This window comes from Microcebus murinus, chromosome 5 (assembly GCF_040939455.1).
Source record: "Microcebus murinus isolate Inina chromosome 5, M.murinus_Inina_mat1.0, whole genome shotgun sequence".
Lineage (NCBI taxonomy): Eukaryota > Metazoa > Chordata > Mammalia > Primates > Cheirogaleidae > Microcebus > Microcebus murinus.
Genome location: NC_134108.1, coordinates 50,034,174 through 50,058,709, shown reverse-complemented (window position 1 = coordinate 50,058,709; position 24,536 = coordinate 50,034,174). Strand labels below are relative to the sequence as shown.

The 24,536-nt window shown below is 38.2% G+C and overlaps 1 protein-coding gene and 1 non-coding gene across 3 annotated transcripts in view; one reads left to right on the top strand and one right to left on the bottom strand.

The window, feature by feature from the left end:
• Positions 1-24,536, top strand: part of AFG1L (AFG1 like ATPase) — a 182,149-nt gene that overhangs the window by 44,354 nt on the left and 113,259 nt on the right. For both annotated transcript variants that reach the window (XM_076003078.1, XM_076003079.1), the window contains exons 4-6: positions 3,215-3,316; positions 5,648-5,778; positions 16,502-16,601. In XM_076003078.1, coding sequence (XP_075859193.1) covers positions 3,215-3,316; positions 5,648-5,778; positions 16,502-16,601 — 333 coding nt within the window. The remainder of the gene's footprint in view (positions 1-3,214; positions 3,317-5,647; positions 5,779-16,501; positions 16,602-24,536) is intronic.
• On the bottom strand, positions 20,178-20,312 carry LOC142871278 (small nucleolar RNA SNORA70). The gene has a single exon (XR_012919529.1). It is a non-coding gene; the product is annotated as a small nucleolar RNA SNORA70 (small nucleolar RNA).

Genomic DNA, 24,536 nt, shown 5'->3' with positions numbered 1-24,536 from the left:
TGCTTGAAAGGATTAGAAAGGATGTGATAATATGGGACATTCATATAGCCTGGTGTGTGGCTACCTTTGGTTGGAAAAATCTTTGTAATATAGAGAGGAGAAGAGAAAAGAATTCTGAAATGGGAAGTGAGATGAACATTTTGGTGGCTGTAATCAGCTTAGAATACTTACAAAATAGGTAATAAAAGTTCTCATTTTGGGGGGCTCTGTGAGAGAATAGCCTCAAAATGCCACCCTAAGCCCTTATTCGTTATCATTTTCCTTTTTTTTGGACTTGGAAAACAGGTATGACATTTTAAGGAGACTTGATGGGCAAGAAGATGTCTGCTTCATAGCACCCCCTTCCCACTCCTCATTCCTGCACACTGTCTGGGCTCTGCCACACCCACTTCCTCTCTTTCTTCATAGATGTGTTGAGATGATTGACTCAGATGGACCCCAAATCCAGGGAACCCCAGCAGAGTTGTTATGCAAATTGGAGGGATTATCATCATGGTTCAATCTTAAAACAAAATGTTTTCATTAATGAAATGTTTAGCACCTCTTCGGAAGCCAAAAGCTGTGGAAGTAGGATTTTGTGGCTTCATTCTTACCACACAGCGGACTTTTTTACAGCATAGCTTCAGCTCTTGCCTGGCAGGTGCAGCAGTGATTGCAGGGCTAATGATTTCTCTGGTACATTAGAAGATAATAAAAGTACATTTTGTTTGTAAGTCCCTTTTCTGCTGCCTCCTGGTTTAACCTCACCTGGTTCACATTGACACGAGGCTCTAGTTTTGCCAGTGGAAAGGTAGGCTGGTTTTAAGAGTAGGAGTATGGAAACAGTTCTGTTAGCCTTGGATGCAGGGACAGAGGACCCCACTTCCACCTTCTTCTGCTGGGGGACAGCTGTGAAAAGGGACTCCCGGGGGGGTTCTCTCGAGTAGTCATTTTTGGCTTCCTAATTATGGGCTGGAATGTGAGAACTTAAGGAGTTTTAGGTTTTACAAATTAATCCCCTGGTAAGCATCCTCTCTAGAGAAAAATAAAACATTTTATTTATGATTCTGTAGACATCAAAGCAAAATTGTGAAGTAGGTAAAATTTAGTATTGATTTTTTTTCCTCACTTTTTCTCAACGTCTTCTGTCCTGTTCTTCAATTCATTTGACAAGTTTATTGAGCACATGCCTGGTGCGAGATAGTATGGTGTTTCTGGAGATGTGATGTTGAATAAAAAAAAAAAAAAAAACAGACACAGCGTTTGCTCTCCCAAAGATTACAAACTGGTTCAATGGCTTTAAAACATTTTTGAACATGACCCAGGGTAGGAAACTCACGGCTGTATTCCAGCACTCTGGGAGGCTGAGGCAGGAGAATTGTGTGAGGTCAGGAGTACGAGACCAGTCTCAGCAAGAGTGAGACCCCATCTCTACTAAAAATAGAAAAATGAACCGGGTTTCAAGGCGCACACCTGTAGTCTCAGCTACTCAGGAGGCTGAGGCAGGGGGATCGCTCAAGCCCAGGAGTTTGAGGTTGCTGTGAGCTGTGATGACACTACTGCACTCTAGCCGGGGCAACAGAGTGAGACTTTGCCTCAAAAAAAAAAATTGAATTTTAGAATTTCTGAATTTCCTGCTTTTTCTCATTTTTGATTATCTACTGGTTACTGTGACTATTAACTTGTTGAGGGTCTATATTCAGTTATCTTCTTTAAACTATGTTGAATTTTATTTTGCCAAGGGTTACTTGCATGCCAGCTTGATTTATTCCAATCCCTTCCCCTGCTCCATCATCTTTTAGTTCTGTTTTTTTTTTTTTCCCGCCCCACCCCTAGTTCTGTTTTTATTTATGGTTAGCTTCATTCTTTTTTTTTTTTTTTTTGAGACAGAGTCTCACTTTGTTGCCCAGGCTAGAGTGAGTGCCATGGCATCAACCTAGCTCACAGCAACCTCAAACTCCTGGGCTCAAGCAATCCTTCTGCCTCAGCCTCCCAAGTAGCTGAGACAAGCATGTACCACCATGCCCGACTAATTTTTTTCTATATATTTTTAGTTGTCCAATTAATGTCTTTCTATTTTTAGTAGGGATGGGGTCTTGCTCTTGCTCAGGCTGGTTTCAAATTCTTGACCTTGAATGATCCTTCTGCCTTGGCCTCCCAGAGTGCTAGGATTACAGGTATAAGCCACCACACCCGGCCCCCTTTTTTTTTTTTTTGAGACAGTGTCTCGCTCTGTTGCCTGGGCTAGAGTGCCATGGCATTAGCCTAGCTCATAGCAACCTCAAATTCCTGGGCTCAAGCAATACTCCTGCCTCAGCCTCCCAAGTAGTTGCAACTACAGATGCACACCACCATGCCCAGCTAATTTTTTCTATTTTTAGAAGAGATGGGGTCTTGCTATTGCTCAGGCTGGTCTTGAACTCCTGAGCTCAAGGGATCCTCCCACCTTGGCCTCCCAGAGTGCTAGGTTTATAGGCGTGAGCTACCATATCTGGCCTGTTTAATATTTTTGGACTGGTTGACCATGAACCTCAGGTAACTGAAACCTTGGCTACGGGGGTGGGGGTGGGGGAGACTACTGTACTAATGTAATTGTAGTGATGAAAAATTTCAGGTTGAAATTTAGATAATTTAATTATAGGGATTGGCTATATCAGAATTTCATCAAGTAGGCCTCATTTTGAAAGACCTACATTCTCAGCTTTTAAAAAGATGAAAGTGTTATAATTGGCAATTCTCCAGCTCTAATGTATATATATGATTCATTTTCAGTATTTATGTTAGATACTAATCTTTATTTTTCACTGTTCTCTTAATTTTCTTATTTATTATCTTGAATTTTCCCATAGTGCCAAGACAGTTCCTCATGCATAGTAATGATCCAATACATATTTATTTAATTAATTAAGTTATTTTATTTATACTAGAATCTTTTAGAAGACTGAAGAATAAATAATCTTGTACATCTTACCAGTGTATGAACATAGTTCTCTGAGAGAAAATAGCCTCTGTAACTAAATGTTGTATTACCTAAAAACAAGATTTTAACAGAAAAGAGTACTATCCACATTTTATTTTTAGCTAGTTTAACATATAAACACCCCTTTCTAAAAAAGTAACATAGTCTTCAGCTTTCCAGTGGGAGAGTGTGGTTTCATTATCTCAAAGCTAATGAACAATCATTACAGCAATCAGTACATACTATTTAATAGTATTCTTTTTTTTTATTTTTAAGGTACAGGAAAAACAATGGTGATGGACATGTTTTATGCTTATGTGGCAGTGAAGAGGAAAAAACGGGTTCATTTTCATGGTTTCATGCTAGATGTGCACAAAAGTAAGTGAATCATCTGAAAGAAGTGATTTTTCAGTGGGCAAACACTATAAAATAGTTTTCTTCATTGAATGAACATATAATCTTGTATTTTCTTTTCTTTTTTTTTTTTTTTTTTTTTTGAGACAGAGTCTCACTTTGTTGCCCAGGCTAGAGTGAGTGCCATGGCGTCAGCCTTGCTCACAGTAACCTCAAACTCCTGGGCTCAAGCAATCCTGCTGCCTCAGTCTCCCGAGTAGCTGGGACTACAGGCATGCACCACCATGCCCGGCTAATTTTTTCTATATATATTAGTTGGCCAATTAATTTCTTTCTATTTATAGTAGAGACAGGGTCTCGCTCTTGCTCAGGCTGGTTTTGAACTCCTGACCTTGAGCAATCCGCCCGCCTCGACCTCCATGAGTGCTAGGATTATAGGCGTTAGCCACCGAGCCCGGCCTATATTTTCTTTTTCTTCAGCTGAGTTTAGGAGCAATATAATCTTTTTTAAAAATTAGATTTTTGCTTGATGTAAAATTTTATTTGGTTTCATTTGTTTTGTGCTATAATGAAATAGTTAAGAATGTGTCTAGAGTTGGTCCTTAACACGAATTCATTACTTCCAAATCTGGGAACAGAGGTTACTATATGAAGGTCAGGCATTTTCTGTTTCTACTAAGGGTTGATAAAAAATGTTAAAAATGTACCTGTTTTGGGCCAGGCGTGGTGGCTCACACCTACAATCCTAACACTCTGGGAGGCTGAGGCGGGAGGATCATTTGAGCTCAGGAATTTGAGACTAGCATGAGCAAGAGTGAGACCCCATCTCTACTTAAAAAATAGAAAGAAATTAGCTGGACAACTAAAAAATACATATATAACAAAAAAAATTTAGCCAGGCATGGTGGCACATGCCTGTAGTCCCAGCTACTTGGGAGCCTGAGGCAGGAGGATTGCTTGAGCCCAGGAGTTTGAGGTTGCTGTGAGCTAGGCTGACACCACGGTACTCTAGCCCAGACAACAAAGTGAGACTCTGTCTCAAAAAAAAAAAAAAAAAATTACCTGTTTCAAATAGTTATTTTTGATTAGGTCCTTTACTCTGTGTTAGCATGTAGGCATTCCGTTTGTATTTGTATGTAAGCTTTATTGCTTTGCTAGTGTTCTTATGTTATTTTACTTTTGCATGATTTGTCTGCCAGCTATACTGAAACCTCCCTAGGGCAGGAACCTTGTGTTTTCCTCTAATACTTTCAGCATTTAACACACACATAATGAATGAAGTGGACCGACTTTAGTGTATTAGGCTAGAGACAAGGGAACATTGTGATTAGATATGCTAATAGCATACACTGCTTGGGCAGGATCACATCTAGTCACCTATCCTTTAGCTTGTCATCTCTGCAGTGATTAAGGAGTGGAGATGGAATAATCTTGAGGCTTCCTTATACCTATAAGAGTATAGTAATATTTGAACAACTTATTTTTTATTTATTTATTTTTTTTGAGACAGAGTCTCACTCTGTTGCCCAGGCTAGAGTGCTGTGGCGTCAGCCTAGCTCACAGCAACCTCAAACTCCTGGGCTCAAGCAATCCTACTGCCTCAGCCTTCCGAGTGGCTGGAACTACAGGCATATGCTACCATGCACAGCTTATTTTTTCTCTCTATATATATTTTTAGTTGTCCAGTTAATTTCTTTCTATTTTTTTAGTAGAGACGGGGTCTCTCTCTTGCTCAGGCTGGTCTTGAACTCGTAAGCTCAAATGATCCACCTGCCTCAGTCTCCCAGAGTGCTAGGATTACAGGCGTGAGCCACCATGCCAGGCCTGAACAACTTATTTTAAGGTAGAAAAAATACAACCAATTTCAATAATCAAGTTTGATTGTACATGGAATTTAAACTTAATTTTTATAGCCACACTGAAGTTTTATTTAGAGATTTAAAAATGTTATAGTTGTGTGGCCGGGCGTGGTGGCTCACGCCTGTAATCCTAGCTCTCTGGGAGGCCGAGGCGGGCGGATTGCTCAAGGTCAGGAGTTCGAAACCAGCCTGAGCAAGAGCGAGACCCCGTCTCTACTATAAACAGAAAGAAATTAATTGGCCAACTAATATATATAGAAAAAATTAGCCGGGCATGGTGGCACATGCCTGTGGTCCCAGCTACTCGGGAGGCTGAGGCAGCAGAATCGCTTGAGCCCAGGAGTTTGAGGTTGCTGTGAGCTAGGCTGACGCCACGGCACTCACTCTAGCCTGGGTAACAAAGTGAGACTCTGTCTCAAAAAAAAAAAAAAAAAATGTTATAGTTGTCTAAAATATAATATAATATTTGGTCTGTGTTCAATTTCATCCATTTAAGGAATACATCGTCTTAAACTAAGTTTGCCAAAAAGGAAACCAGGATTAATGGCTAAATCATATGACCCAATAGCTCCCATAGCTGAAGAAATCAGCGAAGAAGCATGTCTCTTGTGTTTTGATGAATTTCAGGTAAAGTAGAGATTTTTTCATAAATGTAGAATGATATATTGAATGAAATGTGAAGATTTCAGTTTTGCTGATGGTTTTTATCATTGTTTTATGAATGAATTTGACAAATTATCTCTTACTGCTTTAATTTTACTATCTGGTTCAGGAGTTGGCAAACCATGACCTGCACAGGGCGAATCTGACTCATCTGCTTTTGTATGGTTAATAATAAAAGAAGAGTTTTTATCTTTTTAAAGACAGTTGAAAGGAGAAGAAGAAAAAGAAAGTACAATAGAGACCAAATGTGGCTTGCAAAGCCTAAAATATTTACTATTCAGTCTTTTACAGGAAAAGTTTGCCAACCTCTAAATTCTGGTTGATGATTCTACATTTCCCTTATACCACAGAGATAATGAAATAATTATACAATAATGTCTTTGAGATGTTTGAGTATTTTTAAAAGTGTTATATAAAGAGCAAGTGAGTCATACATCTCATTTAAACCTCACAACATACATATCTGTGATAAAGGGAGGGAATTGCCTTAGTTGAACTTTTAAATTTTCTTCTAGTTTTACGATTCTCTAACATTAAGTATTTAAATTGGTAGTGAGTTATTTCTTGTTCTTCTATGTTTTAAAACCTGGATTAGTGGGAAGATGATGTGGTCAGGATGACTTTATCCCAAAACATGCATAATGAGTCTCCTTCAGCAACTCATACATAGAGCTAATGACAGTCTCAATTTATGATAGAGGGGAAGGAAGACTTTTCACCAGGGATGCTGTTGTGTTAAACCATCTGAGGAGGAGGGATCTTTGCTTCTTTCTCTCTTCAGTCTTATTAAGACAGCCTGATGTTCACCCTTTGTATTGTAGAGCTAAAAAGGTCTTCCAAAGAAAGGATTATGGAAAAGAACAGATGCTCTCCTCCCTCTGAAGGGGCATACTAAGTGAATCAATGTATTGCCAAATGAGAAGGGCCTCATTTAGTTGTTCTGAAAATAGCACCATTTAACAGTTATGCTGCTGTCAAAAATAAAAGTCAGTGATGAATCAATAAGGGCCATTTTTCTTGATTTTCCATTACTAGCTGTCTTTTAACCAAAATATCTCTAAATAAAATTGAATTGGCATAGTTAAATTTTGATTAAGGAACTAAATTACATTTTTAAGAAGGTATATTAATACTCAGGCTTTGTAAAATGATTCATGCTTTACAACATGTTTTTACATCTTTACTTCATTTAATCCTATAAAACAGTTATAATTATTATTATTATTATTAAATTTTGAGACAGAGTCTTGCTTTGTTGCCCAGGCTACAGTGAGTGCCGTGGTGTCAGCCTAGCTCACAGCAACCTCAAACTCCTGGGCTCAGGCAATCCTGCTGCCTCAGCCTTCTAAGTAGCTGGGACTATAGGCATGCGCCATATGCCCAGCTAAGTTTTACTATATATATTTTAGTTGGTCAATTAATTTCTTCCTATTTATAGTAGAGACGGGGTCTCGCTCTTGCTTAGGCTGGTTTCGAACTCCTGACCTCAAGCAATCTGCCCGCCTCGGCCTCCCAGAGTGCTAGGATTACAAGCCGTGCCTGGCCAACAGTTATTATCACCACATAGAGATGAGAATTCTAAAGGCTTCAGAATTCCCTAGGTATTATGTAAAAATCATTACCCTTAACTTTAAACATGTAAATTTCAAGATATTCAGAGGAATGATTGGCATGTTTTCGTGGTGTGAAGGCCATTGAAAGGGCAGACTGGGAAGGTTAGGAAGCTCTGAAAATCTAGCTGTGCAAAGCATGCAATCTTGAAGAAGACACAGAGCAAGCAGGGCCAGCTTACCCATTGGGCACAGTGCCTAGGACTCGTGATACTTTTAGGGGCTCACAAAAATATTTAAAAAATTAAATGAATATATCAATAATGAATCCAGCCTGTTTCTGTCTATTCTGTATTATGCTTGTCTTTATACCAACATGGTTGTAATTTTATTTTATTTTTTTAAATTTAGGAAGAGGCACATCAAAATAAAAATGCCTAGGGCTCACCAAAGTCATAATGCCACCTTGATAATCAAGTCCTAACAAAAAGCTGTCTGGTGGTACTGGGCGTACTCCATTGGGTTCAGATTTCAAAAGGTGGATATATGGATGGGAAGGAGGAAACAAAAACAACTATCAGGATACTGATATTCCAAATGGGCTGAGTCTTGCAAAAGAAACACAGGCAGCAAAAAGGACTTTTCAAATTACATATTGAGGATGGGCACAGTGGCTCACGCCTTTAATCCTAGCACTTTGGGAAACTGAGGGGAAAGGATCGCTGGAGGCCAGGAGTTCAAGACCAGCCTGTGCAACATAGCAAGACCCTGTCTTAACAAAAAATTAAAAAAATATATTGTTCATAAAAGAAATCACGTGTTTCTACCTTGTAGCTACAAGGGAAAAAAAGGAGAGAGAGCAAGGGGAGATAGGCCCTTATAAAGTGTCTCTTGTGAACAGAGAGAAAGCAGATGTGGTGGAGATACCTGTTACCACCTGCTCCATCCAGACTTGGTTTGATGTTTATTCATGTATTTGCTCATTCATCCCTCTTGCCTTTAAGAGCTTTATTCCATATTGTAGGACCCTGTCTGTCCCATAACTAAACAGACCATGCCTGGACATCTGATCTATGAGTAATTAGTCTATCAGCTTGTCAGCAACCTTGGATTTGAGTGGTGTGGCCTGGCGAATGGGCCAATCACATCCTCTCTCATGAATTTGAGCTAAATGGCACAGAGGGAAGTTCCTGCTTAGTAATGAGACAGGAACAAAGAGACATAGAAAGTAACTGAATCCCTTTAAGGGGAGGAGTACTAGGGTGCTTCCTAGACAGCTGCTGAGTTCTCCAGAGCTACCTCTAATCCCAAACCAATCCCTGGCTCCAGCTCCCATGAGGTGCCATCAGTGCTGACCCCATGCTGGAGTCTCAAGTAAATCTCTTTTTTTTTTGAGACAGAGTCTCACTTTGTTGCCCAGGCTAGAGTGAGTGCCATGGCGTCAGCCTGGCTCACAGCAACCTCAATCTCCTGGGCTCAGCGATCCTACTGCCTTAGCCTCCCAAGTAGCTGGGACTACAGGCATGCGCCACCATGCCCGGCTAATTTTTTGTATATATATTTTTAGTTGGTCAATTAATTTCTTTCTATTTTTGGTAGAGACGAGGTCTCGCTCAGGCTGGTTTCGAACTCCTGACCTTGAGCGATCCGCCCGCCTCGGCCTCCCAAAGTGCTAGGATTACAGGCGTGAGCCACCGCGCCCGGCCTGTAAATCTCTTTTTTAAAGCTGGATCTCCTGTGCTTATTTCTTGCATACAGTCTTGATGAGAATGGAACTATTCAACTTGTGTTTTGTTCCTATCTTGTTCACCAAGAGAGATTTTCCCCATGACCTGTAAGACAGCATAAACATTGGTAAGAAGTACTGTGAGGGAATGACACTTTCTTTCATATAAAATCTGTTACCTCCAATGGAAGAAGAATTGATGAACTTAAGACAAGAGGAGCAAAGATGAGGTATCTACTAGGAATGCTTTTGGCTATAGGTGACAGGAAACCCAACTTGAAAGGGCTGTGCTCTAAGGGGGAAATATAACAGTAGGTAAGATAGTGTCATTTCCCTTGCTCAAACCCTTCTGCTTCCTCTCTGACCTTATCTTTTACACATTCAGCCTTGCTCTTTGTTCCCTACCGTTCCTAATCCCATTTTCTTTATAGGTTAGGGAACCACAGTTGCATGTTATACCAAATAATTCTTTCCCAGCAGGGCTCTGGAGAAAATATGTACAGAGATGAATACCAAATTGTTTTTGTTTGATCCCAAATTTTAGTGTAGCATTCTAGTATGTTAACATTGACAGTGTAGGCTGGGCACTGTCGCTCAAACTGTAATCCCAGCACTTTGGGAGGCCCAGGTGGGAGGATTGCTTGAGGCCAGAAGTTTGAGACCAGCCAAGGCAACATAATGAGACCCTATCTCTACAAAAAACAAATATTAGCCAGGTGTGGTGGTGTACACCTGTAGTCCAACCTGCTGGGGAGGCTGAGGTGGAAGGATTGATTTAGCCCAGGAGTTCAAGGTTACAGTGAGTTGTGATCATGCCACTGCACTCCAGCCTCTTAAAAACAAACAAACAAATAATAATAATAAAAAAAAGAATTGACAACATGGGAGGCCCTATTCCCTTGAGCAGGGTTGGCCTGAATGTCCTAGAATGAAAAATGTTAATAACTTGCTTTTTTAGTTTCTTTACAAATTCCAAACTTGAACCTTGAAGTTTACCGCTATGTGAAAGAAAAGGCCAATAGCTGCATATATCTAGTGTTGAGAAGAGCCAGGAAAGTGAGAATTTATGTTCACAAGAGTGTGTTCCCTAGGAAGAGGTGATCTCTGAGCAGAGCCTGGATTTCCTTGTTTCAGTGTCCTGTCTCCTACTGGTCTTACAGAAGCTCCTCTGGTACCCACAAATTGGATTATCATAAGTCCAAATCTCTATTCATCCCCTTCTCTAAAATTTAGTGGTATAATAGGATACCCTAAGATGTTACTGTACCAGAACTCTGATCCCTAATATCTACACAATTTGGAACAAACAGGCAAAGCCTTTGCACTGGGTGTTCCCTCTGCACAGATCAGTCTCCCTTTGTTCTGAAAGCTCCCAGTTAAATTAGGATTTCATTGTCATAGCAGCTACGACTCTGGCCTAACAGGAAATGCTAGGGAGCTGGACATGTGGGTTTACAGTGTGCTTTTCATGGGATACTTCTTTTATCTGGCTGATGGCCTCATGCCTAGTTGTTTGACCCATGACCAGGGGGCCCTTGCAGGGAACTTATTTATACTGGCAGATGCCCTTGTGGCTCTTGTCTGACCCGTGTCCAGTTTATGCCTGCCTGAACATGGCTCTGGCACTGGGAGTGCAGGCTTGTGTTCTCCTTGGCCTCCCAGGGAAAACCCAGTCTAGCGCAGCCCCTGGTTCTTCATTTGGAAGGTGCAAATACACCAACACAATAGAAAATAAGTTCAGGCCCAGTGCGGTGGCTCACGCCCGTAATCCTAGCACTCTGAGAGGCTGAGGTGGGAGAATCGCTTGAACTTAGGAGTTCGAAACCTGCCTGAGCAAGAGTGAGACCCTGTCTGTAGTAAAACTAGAAAAATTAGCCAGGCATAGTGGTGCACGCCTGTAGTCCCAGCTACTCGGGAGGCTGAAGCAGGAGAATCACTTGAGAGCTGGAGGTTGCAGTGAGCTATGATGACATCAGTGCACTCTACCCAGAGAGACAGAGTGAGACTCTGTCTCAAAAGAAAAAAGAAGTTCTAAGATTTATTATTTACAGATGCTGGGCAAGGGGGGAGCAATGAATCTCACGGTCAGTCTTCCATCTCTGAGTCAACTGAAGCGGGAAGAAAGAGTCAGGCAGAGAGAGAGAGAGCCTGGCAACTAGCAATATATATATATATATATATATATATATATATATATATATAGGGGAGTAGGGTGTGGGTCACTTTAGTATGGTGGTCAAATGCCTGAATGTTCCCTTTAAGTGAAAGTGGGCAGCCCAGTGTCCCAGGCGGGAGAGAGGCCTTGAAGTTCTTAATTTATTTTATTTTATTTTTTTGAGACAGGGTCTCACTGTTTGTTGCCCTGGCTAGAGTGCCATGGCGTCAGCCTAGCTCACAGCAACCTCAAACTCCTGGGCTCAAGCAATCCTTCTGCCTCAGCCTCCCGAGTAGCTGGGACTACAGGCATGCGCCACCATGCCTGGCTAATTTTTTCTGTATATTTTTAGTTGGCCAATTAATTTCCGTCTATTTTTAGTAGAGATGGGATCTCGCTCTTGCTCAGGCTGGTTTTGAACTCCTGACCTTGAGTGATCCTGCTGCCTCAGCCTCCCAGAGTGCTAGGATTACATAAGTTCTTATCTTTGACCACAGGCTTGAGCCGTTTGGGTGTGGTATTCTATAAATATGTAGGTAGCAACCTTTGCTGTGTTGTTCCCACTGCACCCCACATATCCATAACAGTAACTCCCTCATGTCTTCAGATCTTTGCTCAGTTATCTCCTTCTTAACAAGGGCTATCCTAGCACACTATTCAAAATTGCAGTTTGCCATGGACCCCCACACTTACAATGCCTACACCTTCCTTTTTTCCATAACATATATCACCTTCTAGCACTTTATATAATTTACTTATTTATTATGTTTATTATTTATTTATGTTCCTCCACAGAATATAGACTTGAAGGCATGAATCTTTGTTAATTGATGTATCTTCAAGGCTCCTAAACAGTGCCTGAGAATGAATGAGTGAATGAATAAATGAATGAATCCTAGTACCAAATGATAATTACTGAAGTAATTCCACTCTTAAGTCCTACTCTCTTTAAATATAAAAGCATTTCTCAAGCAAAATCAGCATTTACGTAACCCAAGGTATAATATACCCACATTTTTTCCTGTTTGCATTCTGACTTATGTAAATTTTTTGGTCTCATTTAACAGATGAAAATGGTATTTTTTTTTAATTTGTATTCCTTTAGGAAATAATATAGTTGATTTTTTCCCCTGTGTTTGTTTACTTACTAGTTAAATCCATCTTATATGAACTGTCTGAGGTGCCCATTTATCGGACTGTTTACATTCCATTTATTACGCATATTCTGTAATATTAGCTACTATTTATTGAGTACTCTTCTATGTGCCTATGTTCTTTTATTTATTTATTTATTTTTTGAGACAGAGTCTTACTCTGTTGCCCAGGCTAGAGTGCAATGGTGTCAGCCTAGCTCACAGCAACCTCAAACTCCTGGGGTCAAGCGATCCTCCTGCCTCAGCCTCCCGAGTAGCTAGGACTACAGGCATGTGCCACCATGCCCGGCTAATTTTTTTTCTATATATTTTTAGTTTTCCAATTAATTTTTTTCTATTTTTAGTAGAGACAGGGTCTCGCTTTTGCTCAGGCTGGTTTCGAACTCCTGACCTTGATCGATCCTCCTGCCTGGCTTCCCAGAGTGCTAGGATTACAGGCGTGAGCCACCGTGCACGGCCTGCCTATGTTCTTAATTATTGTACAATGTTATATATCATTCCAGCTACAGCTTAAATTCTATATACCTATACATTAAAAATATGGAATTATACTAGCATGCATACCACATGTAGGTAATAGTTATAGTTAACATTTCTTTACTACATGTCTCATAACAATTTGCAAGGTAGGTTTTATCACTGCTTTCATTATGATAGAAATTGATGAAGAAATTGATGAAGAAATTGATAGTTGGCGAGGTTAAATCACTTGACCAAGGTCACACAGCTGGTAATTTAACAGTTTAAATCCAGGATCAATTCTCTTATTTACTAGTAACAGCTATGCTATACTTATTCCTTGGTATACAAAGTCTTGTATTATATGTTTAAATTTATGGCTCTAGAGCTGGATGGGGTTTTGGTAGATGTTTTAATGATAGAGCCTAAAAGCTGTCCTTAGCCTATTAATTAATCCTAGTACAATACTTGCTGATTTATTAGAAAAGATTTTTTTAGGCACTTTATTCTTAACAACAGTATGTCTACAATCACTTCACTTCTAAAATTGAATCATATTAGTAGCCTTGATTTTTAGCTCATTATTATTGGCCTTTAGGTGGTGTTAATTAATATAATATTTATTTTACTAGGGAGATGAATGGGAATTATTGCTGCTTAAAAACAAGGATATGCGCTTTCTTTTTTGTGCTCTTGAATTTAAGGAATTTTTAAGATTATGTTTTGATAACATTCAGATTATACTTGCAGAATGTATTCTTCATGAGCTTGATCATCTTTACTAAGCGTAGCATTTCAGCTTTACCTGAGGTATTGGGTACATTATTCTTATTTTGGGTTGAGAAATGTGTCTAAATAGGTTGCTTTCTATGTGTTATAGTTGGTGAAATAAGAGAATAGCTTATCTTCAAAGTTTTCTTTAGGGCCTTCATTATGTCCTCTTTGAATATTTATGTTACTTGTTAAACTGTTTATGATTCTGAAGACATCAGAATACTGAGGAAAATGGATTTTTTTAAAAAAATAGTATTTCTTCATGTCTCTTTTTAGGGACATTGAATAGATGTTTTACTAATATGATCCAAAAAAAAAAAAAAAAAGAATTCTGATGAGCAGAATCTCATGTGAAATTCTCCTCCATAAGCTACCAATATCATTTAAAAAATAGTTTTAACCATTTTTATAAAGCAAGAAGGCTATTAAAAACTGCTAATAAAAAATAGATGCTTATTTTTGTGCTAATACTAATTACTGATAATGCATGCTTATGTTTGTCACTCATTATATGGCACTGTACCAATCAGTGGATGACTGAGACTCGAGCACTTACACATGTAAATTAACCATTAGATTTTTTTTTTCTTTTTTACTTAAGTGAATCATAATGGAAAGCAACTCTAGGTCATAAAAAAATCTTTTCTCTTTAATGCTAATGAAATGTCTCCACTCTCTGTATTAGCAGACTACCCTTATTGGTAATCTGTACCCTTCTCTTTTGTTCCTGGTGGTAATGAAATGCTGGGTGCTGAAAAAGCCGCTCTCCAAGAATGTGTGGCCAATTGTCTTCTGTTCACTTATACTGTAAAATTACTGTTCCCCGGCAAAGCCGGACAAGTACGGGGACAAGATCAAAAGAGTATACGTTGGCACCCAGCTACACCAAGTGACTCCTGCTTTATTAATTAGTCATAGCTTCTCCAAGTTAATTTACTCTGATAGGGCAAAAAACATTCTGTAATATAAAAACAACAAATTATAACTCAACCACAAGCCTTTACTGTTTGCTTTCTTCAACTTTCAGTTTAAACCTTTGCACTGGGTTGTAAGCTAAAGGTTCCTTCATTTTTCTCAACCTTAGGGCACAAAGCTATTTAAAATTTTTTTAAAAACCTTGGTGATATAGTCAAATGGCCATTTTTATTCTCTAAAATTGGGTAACCGTTAATTGATATCCTCCTTTTAAAAAGTCAGTGTATTGGGAATTCAATTTAGAAGTGTAGTTGCTATTAAAATTTGCAAGCTTGTTCTGTCCTCTCATCAGAAATGCCACTGGTGTTTAAGCCTTTGAAAAGGACCTTCTCTGTGAGTGTTTTTTCGGAAGCAAAATTTGACAGTGTTCCTAAGCTCCAAATTAAATAATATCAGCCTACTTTCCTTTTCATTTTAATCTCTATTTTTAAATTTCCTGAGCCTTTTTAATTTAAGGAATCTTTAGTTGTTTTTTTAGTTAATATATTTTCAAGTTATAGGCTGAGACAACAGTAACAAAAACCTGTACATCGCCATTTCATGGTTGTGTTTTGCTTTGTTCAGGTGGGAAAGAAAGAATTAAACTTTGAGTGAGATAATCAGCTATAAAGAGAAAAGTAATTTAGACCAGTACAACCTAGGTGGTTGTTGTGCTATAATTTAGTCGGTAACTTTTAGTATTTCAATCTAATTGAAAGAATTCTATTAGTTTCTGTGTCCTCTAGCATGTTTTAAAAATAACAATGTGATGTGTTTTGTGAATGTATATAAAGCAAAATTTATTGAGATTTGAAATGTGCTGTTAAGAAAGATCTAAGCATTTTTGCACTGAGAGTATCTAAAACCCTGTTATATACTTGGGGAGGTTACAATGATTAATATCAGTCTTCACTGTATATTTGTTTTTGAAGTCAAATTTCTTCCCTCCTTAATTGCTGTATTTCTTTGTGAATTGTAAAAGCTTTTTGAAAAAAGTTATCATTAAGCTTATTTTTAAATTGTAGATTTATAAAATAATGTTAGAAAAGATCAACAGTATATTTCTCTGTAACTTAACTTAGATGGAATAGTTTTATCTGCATTATGCATTTCTAGTATTGTGAGAATTTATTTTTTAAAGCATTGTATTAGCCATTCTTGAAAGTTTTTTTTGTGTGTGTGTGTGTGTGGAGGGAATATTTGTGTTTGCGAAGGTTAGCAGAGGCTGGCTGTGCTGGAAGTGACTGCAGTGCCTTTTGATTATTCATGGACAGTAATAGAAGGCACTTAAAAAGAACAATGAAATTGCTTATTTTTGTGATGGGCCATCTGTTGAATTGTTTTGTGCAACAATTGCACAATAGTATCTATGTCATATCATTCTATTTTCAACAGCAGCTGATTATGTCTCACTGGCTACTTGTCCTTATTTCTAAAGGCCCATGACCATTTAAAGTCACCTTTCCAGGAACCTTTGCCAGAAAGGTATTAGAAATCTCAAACAGCCTGTGTATTTTATTATTATTTCTCTTTTTTTCTCTGTCATTTTTTTGGGTGGGAGGAGTGGGTAGGAATAGGAGGAGGGAGTTGGTCATGTTAGTTCTCATTAATTAGACTTCCTCAATGTTTAGGACAATTATCTATACTTTCCACCTGTAATTCTATAAAAGAAGTTACCGTAGAATCATTTGATAATTTGTGTAGAAATAAATGATAGGCTTGCACAAAAAAGAGTCAAGTTTAAAAGACTGCTGTACAGTGTTTTCTGCTTTTAATTATCTACTCTTCTCTTCATGATGATAATTAGAATTTTTCTCTTGGAATTTACTTCCATCTTTAAAAAAAGACGATTCATTAGCAAATTTGTTAGAGCAGAAGTGAAATTAAAATAAAACAAATGTGTTGTTGTCAATAGGTCACTGACATTGCTGATGCCATGATTCTGAAACAGCTTTTTGAAAATCTGTTCAAAAACGGGGTCGTCGTTGTGGCAACATCCAACAGGCCACCAGAAGGTAAAAACAAACATTGTGCTAGTCTCACCCAATTAGGTAGAAACTGACAGGCTTTTAAAAATCCATCATTTTGTACTAATTTTATTGTGTTAATAAATCTTATGACTTTGCTTATCATTAATTTTGTAACTGCCTTAGTCTGAAAAATCAGTTGGTATTGGTATTTGAAAAGTGTTTATATTCTTAGCAGGCTAAATCCACTGGATTCCCAAGTTTGGTGCACTTGCTGTTTTTTGTTTTTTTTTTTTTCTCCTGAATATTAGATATGTCATAGGTGCATATCAAAAAATATAGGCCTTTCTAACTTCTTTTTATGGGCCATAAAAGAAATTCAGGCTGGGCACAATGGCTCATACCTGTAATCCTAGCCACTATCTAGGAGGCTGAGGTGGGAGGATTGCTTGAACTCAGGAGTTCAAGACCAGCCTGAGCAAGAGTGAGATGCTATCTCTACAAAAAATAGAAAAGAAAAATTAGCTGGATGTGGTGGTCCACGCCTGTTATCCCAGCTACTCTGAAGGCTGAGGCAGGAGGATCACTTGAACCCAGAAGTTTGAAGTTGCAGTGAACTATTATGATGCCACTGCACTCTAGCCTGGGCAACAGAGCAAGACTCTATCTCAAAAAAAGGAAAAAAAAAAAAGGAAAAAAGAAAGAAATTAATTCAATGAAATGAAAGATGAAACTCCTAATTAAATTTTAGAAAAAGATTTAATGCTCACTTGTATGAGTAATTTCTAATACTTCACTTAAATTACCATTTCTAAAAAAGCACTTGTGGTTTATTAGGAAAGTATTTAAAAATTAAAATACAAGTAATATTTAGATAAAAATAAGTATAAAATCTTGTGTCTTTCAGCCCATCATGTGGTCAGTTAAAGGTTTAAGGAACCAAAAATAATATTTTTATGAGAGACTTGATGTTAACATCTTTCTGCCTGGAATACTCTTTCCCTCTGCATGGCTAAATCTTTACCTTCTTTAAGTCTTTGCCCAAAAGTTACTTTGCCAGTGAAGCCTAGACTTGTCTCCCTGTTTGAATTTACAGCACATTCCTTTTTGCCTGGTGCTGCTTCTCTTTCCCCTGCTGTATATTTTTCCTGTAGCACTTATGGAGCCACCATATAATTTACTTATTTATGGTGCTTATAGTTTGTTGTCTGTCCCCTTTGAGGTTTCAAAAGTTTCCTGAAGGCAATCATTTTTATCTCTTCTGATCTCAGATATATCCCATGCACCTCTAGATGGATCTCAGTAAATAGTCTTAGAATGTTGAGTCAATGCATGTTTTAAAAAGATCTCTCTGGACACAGTTTTGAGAATAGACTCTGGGGATACAGTTCCAAGGTTGGCAGTAAGGAAACCCTTTAGGAGACTATTCCAACAATCTCTAGAGGAGATGATAGAGCAGTGAAGTGGTAAGAAGTGGACAGATTCTGGATATATTTTGTAGGCAAAGTCTACAGCGTTTACTGATGGAATGGAAAAAGGGTATGAAAAAAAAAAGAGAGAGGTATCAAGAACGACTTCAAGGTTTTGGCCTGAGCAGTTGGAAAGATGAAGTTGCTGTTTACTGAGATGGGGAAGACTACAGGAAAAGCAGGTTTGGGTAGGGAGGTAGAAGTACGGGTTGCTGTGATGACAAGGTAGATGCCTATGAGTTTAGACTTCATTGGAAATATAAATTTGGGAGTTGTCAGTCTTAAAGGAGCCTGGAAAGAGCAGCCAGTAAGGTAGGAGGAGAACCAAGAGAGTGTTCAATGAAGAGAAGAAAAATGGTATAAAAAGAATGAATGGTCACCCTTGTTAAATGCTGCTACAGGGTGAAAATGAGATTGAGAATTGACCACTGGAATTTGTAACATGGAATTCCTTAGTGAACCTGAAAAAAGCAATGGAATAGTGTTTTTCTTTTTTGATAAGCTATGCCACATTGATGACTTATATTGAATTTGTAATTACTAACACACCCAGATCTTACTATGTAGGCTGCTGTCAATATGGGTTTCATTTTATGTTTGTGTTGTTGTTATCTTTTTCCTTCTATTACATTTCAGCTTATTAGTTTGTCTACATTGTTCCATTTTATTGATTGTTTTGTTGAAATCTTTTTGAAGTATGATTCTAACAAAATTTTTTTTTGGCGATCCCTACTAACTATGACATTTATAAATTTGATAATCATCCTTCTGTATCTTCAGCCATTCATTAATTAAAATGTGTAAATAGGATAGGACTAAGTTTAGTCACCTGTAGCATACCACTTAGAGGCCTTATTTTAGGAAGACACCAATTATTTAATCAATATTTTTTGGATCCAGTTATTCAAACAACTATAGTTATAACTCATCTGTTCCACTATAAGAGAATTATGAGGGATTTTGTCAGATGCACTTATTAAAACCTGTATAATATTATATACAGTATTCCTATGATTTTGTAGTGTTAGCAACCCTATGAGCCAAGGCAGTGAGCTTTTAAATATCAGATCATCTATCTAGGTGTAGGTAGGCTTGCCTCTACTATATCTGACATGTTGATTTAGCAGTGTCATCAGTATTACCTTTAGACATTCAGTGATAAGCTATATCCACAAATAGCAAAGTGCAGAACAATTTTGGCAAAGACTGCTGAAAGAAAATTGCAGTTGGCTGCTCAGGCTACTGAGGTGTAGTAGCCTGAGGAAGGACTACTACAAGGAGAGATTAAGGAATGTTTTGCAGCTCATAGCTTTGTAGAAGTGAACAAAGTTATTGGTCATCAGAGTAGCATGCAGAAAATCAGCTGGAGCTACCCTTCTGGAGAAGACTTAAAATTCAAGATACAGAATTGCAAAAATTGGACAAACGTAGATAAAGCCTTTTCTAAATGTGGACTGTGGAAGGGATACTTGTCATATACTAGGTTTTTTAGCCACGGCGATCATTCATCATAAGAAGCTTAATATTTTAATATAAAGAAGATGGCGCGCGCGCGCGCGTGTGTGTGTGTGTGTGTGTGTTTCAAGAGTGGAGAAAAAGACTCAGAGAGATTAATTATGGATATCAGGAAAAGGCAAAACTATAGGACAAAGAACGGATCAGTGGTTGCTAGGAGCTGAGGTGGGGAGGAGTGTGACTACGAAGGGGCAGCATGAGAGAATTTCTTAGAATGATGAAACTGTTCTGCATCCTGATTGTGATCGTGGTTACATGTGTTAAAACTCATTGAAGTGTATACCCCCAGAAGTTAATCTTACTACCTGTAAATTAAAAACAAATCACCTGGATAGTGGCTCATTTGAGGAACTGAAAAGGTAGAGTGGAGAATGAGGGGAGGAAGGAGGCAGTGAGATACAAGATGAACCTGGTGTGGGAAGAGCTTGCTTTTGTAGCATTAATAAGGCTTTAGGGTTCTATTCTAAGAGAAATGGTAAGCTATGGAAGCTTATCTTTTTTTTTTTTTCCTTCTTTCTAATGTTCACCTGGACCACAGTGTTCTAGGACTTCTCAAAGGCATCTTAGATGCTGGGCTGGGGCCTGGGATGCCAACAAAAACAAATCAGAGGCAGTTATGTGGGCAAGAATGGGGAGAGGGTGATGTCTTCAAGGTCCCTTAGAGCAACACGTACAAGGAATGAGCTGCACACACAACCAGGGAATCTGCTCTTTATAGCCACTGCACGTTGAGCCTCCATCAGGGACTGGGGTGAGTTGGCTTAACTAGCAGGAGTTTAAGCTTATCTTAAGCAGGGACTGAGAAGATCTGAATGGGTTACTGGATGGGTTGTAGTAATATGGTAGATGCAGGGAGACATATTAGGAAGCTATTGTTGCACACTATACAAGAAATGATACCACATTGGTATAAGGCAGTGATTCTCAACTGGGAAGCTATTTTGTTCATCAGGGGATATTTGGTAATGTCTAAGACATTTTTGGTTGTCTCATCTAGCTGGGGAGGGCTGTTACTGGCATCTAGTAGATAGAGGCCAGGAATGTTGCCAAAATCCTATGATGTACCTCCCACAATAAAGAATTATGTGGCCAAAAATATCAGTAGTGCCTGGGTTAAGAAACCATGGTACAGGGCTATGGCAATGGATATGGAGAGAAGGATAGATTTGAAAGAGATTTAGGCTGTAAGATGGGTAGCACCTGGGTATAAGTTGAATATTGAGAAAAAGGGAAACAACAGGAGAGTTGTTGGTGATTGTGGGGTTAAAATCACATCCTAATTTGTTTATCAGCTAATAACTTAATTGTTAATTTGTAGACAGAGTATTAATTTTAACATAAAATGATAGGGAACATTATTCTTTATTTTATTTTATTTATTTATTTTGAGACACAGTCTCACTCTGTTGCTTGGGCTGGAATGCTGTGGTATCAGCCTTGCTAATAGCAACCTCAAATTCCTGGGCTCAAGTGATTCTCCTGCCTCAGCCTCTCAAGTAGGACTACAGACATGTGCCACCATGCCCAGCTAATTTTTTCTATATATATTTTTTAGATGTCCAGCTAATTTCTTTCTATTTTTTTTAGTAGAGACAAGGTCTCACTCTTGCTCAGGCTGGTCTCGAACTCCTGAGCTCAAACGATCCTCCCGCCTTGGCCTCCCAGAGGCTAGGATTACGGGCATGAGCCACCGCACCCGGCCTTTATTTTATTTTTCGAGACAGAGTCTTGCTCTTTTGTCCTGGGTAGAGTACAGTGGCATCATCATAGCTCACTGAAAGCTCAAATTGGTGGGCTCAAGTGATCCTCTTGCCTCAGCCTTCTGAGGTACTGCAAATGCGCACCATGACACTGGCTAATTTTTCTATTTTTTTAGTAGAGACAGGGACTCACTCTTACTTAGGCTAGTTTCAAACTCCTGAGTTCAAGCAATCCTCCCGCCTTGGCCTCCCAGAGTGCTAGGATTACAGGCGTGAGCCACCACACCCATCCTAATTATTAATTTTAATAGAAAATAATTAGTAGTCAAGTAAAAGCAACACCAGAATTTTAGGAACCTTGGAGAGTAAACAGCTGTGAAGTGGAATGGTCTGGGAAAGTCTTGTAGAAGAAAAGAAAGGGGAGCAATACTTGAGAGGGGTGGAGGGAATAAGTTACCAAAGGCATTCCCTGTACATCAATATTTTTTGTAGTTCTGACTTCTAATTCCTACCTTGCTTGAGTCCAAGGCCTCATCCTCTGTATACCATGTAGCTGTTAAACCCCAAACCAGTGTCAGTTTATGATTACTACTTTAGTTTTTTAGCTTCTTGTTGGTTTTTGGTCTCTAGGGGTTTTCCTTTCTTGCCAGCTCAAAATACGTTTAGTATATTTTAAACATTTTTAGTGTCTTGTTGTGATACTGTTTTATACTTTACAGGGTAATCTAGTTAAGGCTCTTGAACCTGAGGCAGAGCGGATCTTGGATCAGATACATAGGAATGAGAAATTAGAAAAGTTTCAGGTAAAATACATACAGAAAGAGTTTGTATTTAATTCTTATTTTTATAAAACCTCAAGTAAATTGTACATTCAGCAATTATGTCATTTAGGTAAATACTTTAACACCCATATACAAATAGACATATTTTTATTTTTTAAAGATTACACTGTCAGGCCAGGTGCGGTGGCTCATGCCTGTAATCCTAGCACTCTGGGAGGCCGAGGCAGGCGGATTGCTCAGGTCAGGAGTTTGAAACCAGCCTGAGCAAGAGCAAGACCCCGTCTCTACTATAAATAGAAAGAAATTAATTGGCCAACTAATATATATAGAAAAAATTAGCCAGGCATGGTGGCGCATACCTGTAGTCCCAGCTACTTGGGAGGCTGAGGCAGGAGGATTGCTTGAGCCCAGGAGTTTGAGGTTGCTGTGAGCTAGGCTGATGCCACAGCACTCACTCTAGCCTGGGCAACAAAGCGAGACTCTGTCTCAAAAAAAAAAAAAAAAAGATTACACTATTAGGTCATCAAAATAGCCAGAAACAAAAATCCACAATTTAAAATTTCATGTTGGCCAGGCGTGGTGGCTCATGCCTATAATCCTAGCACTCTGGGAGGCCGAGGCAGGAGGATTACTCAAGGTCAGGAGTTTGAAACCAGCCTGAGCAAGACCCCATCTCTACTAAAAATAGAAAGAAATTAATGGACCAACTAAAAATATGTATACAAAAAAAAATTAGCCAGGCATGGTGGCGCATGCCTGTAGTCCCAGCTACTCGGGAGGCTGAGGCAGTAGGATGGCTTGAGCCCAGGAGTTTGAGGTTGCTGTGAGCTAGACTGATGCCACGGCAGTTACTCTAGCCTGGGCAACAAAGTGAGACTGTCTCAAAAAAAAAAAAAAAAAAAAAATTCACGTTTATGATTCTTACTTTTTAAGTACTGAAATAAAATTTTGTTAATTTTATGATATTCCAGTAGGGAAAAATAATAGGATTTAAGTAGATGGAAACTCTGACAACAAATTAATAATAGACTAGTAGGTTAAATTAGTAAAACATTAGAAATTAAATTGGTATTTAAACTTGAGAAATCTATTCAATCAAAAATAGGAATAAATTTTTATAGAGAAATAGTCCACATGTATTGAAATGACTGTGTTTTGTTGACAGATTAACAAAAAGAACTAAAAAGGGCCCTTGTTGCCTGACCCTGGAACAGTGAACTCTTGGAGTTTCTGGCTTTTATTTACTGTTTGTGATAATGAAAATACATTAGATAGGAATAGAATGCTAAGAACAATCCTATTTTCCTTAGATTATTAGGTGACAATGTTATGTGATTCCTACTCAGGCCACCATACTCATAGTAAATAAAAGACTGGATATCACTAGAAAGTTCCCTAACAGTTATGCAAGTACACACATGCACATACACACACATTAATGTAATTTGTCATTTTAATACTTCTAGGGAGAAAAAAATATCCAATAGTCATCACCATAAAAGCCGAAAAAGAATTTGGCAAAGTTCAACATCCTTTCTTTATAGAATTCCTTTATAAAATATAAGTAGATATATAGTTTATTAATATAAATACCAAATATATGTATAAATTATTTTTAGCAAGGAAACGGTAGAGACATTTCCATTAGTTATGAACAAGTCAAAGATGACAACTATCACTTTTTGATGTTGAACATAAGTCAGACAGAAAGATTATGACAACAGCTAATGAGGGAAACCAAGTAAAAACCACATATTTTGATTGCAGAGATTCACCAAAATTAGCCATAGCACTCCTTGTTCAAGATTATATGAACCGAAAATACCCTAATGTGGGAACAATAAAGGATATTAAAGCATTAAATATAATTCTTAAAAGGCAGAAGGATGACATCCTTTTACAGATGATCTACCAGAGTAAAGAGAAGTATATTTTAGAAAAATTTTATTTTTTATGCTTTAAAAATCAGGAAAATATCTGGGTGCAATGGCACGCACCTATAGTCCCAACTACTTGGGAGACTGGGATGGGAGGATCACTTGAATCCAGGAGTTTGAGTTCAGCCTGAGCAGCATAGTGAGACCCTGTGTCTATTAAAACAACCCTCAAATCAGGAAAACATAGACTCTGTGATAGACAGAATCCAAGCTGAGAGAAGACAATAGATGAAGCAAAAAACCTGCTTACCAAGAGATTAAGTGATATAAAAGAAAGCTGAAAGAATAGAAGATATTAAATTAATTAAAATTAAATCAATTAAAATCAGCATTAGAAGTGCTAAGCTATAGAATTGAAACCAGAAAGTGAAATCAGTAATGTAGGACAACTAACTTAAGAAGCTCTGCCAGAATGCAGAATAGAATAAAGAATGATGAAAAAAGTAAATAAATCCCTTGGAGGAAAGAGGACTTAATGGGAACTTATTGAAGAGAAATGTTTGAAATAAGAAAAAATGATCAAAACAATGATAATTTTGTTCCCTTTTGAGGGAGAGTTTACAGAATAACAGTGTCATTC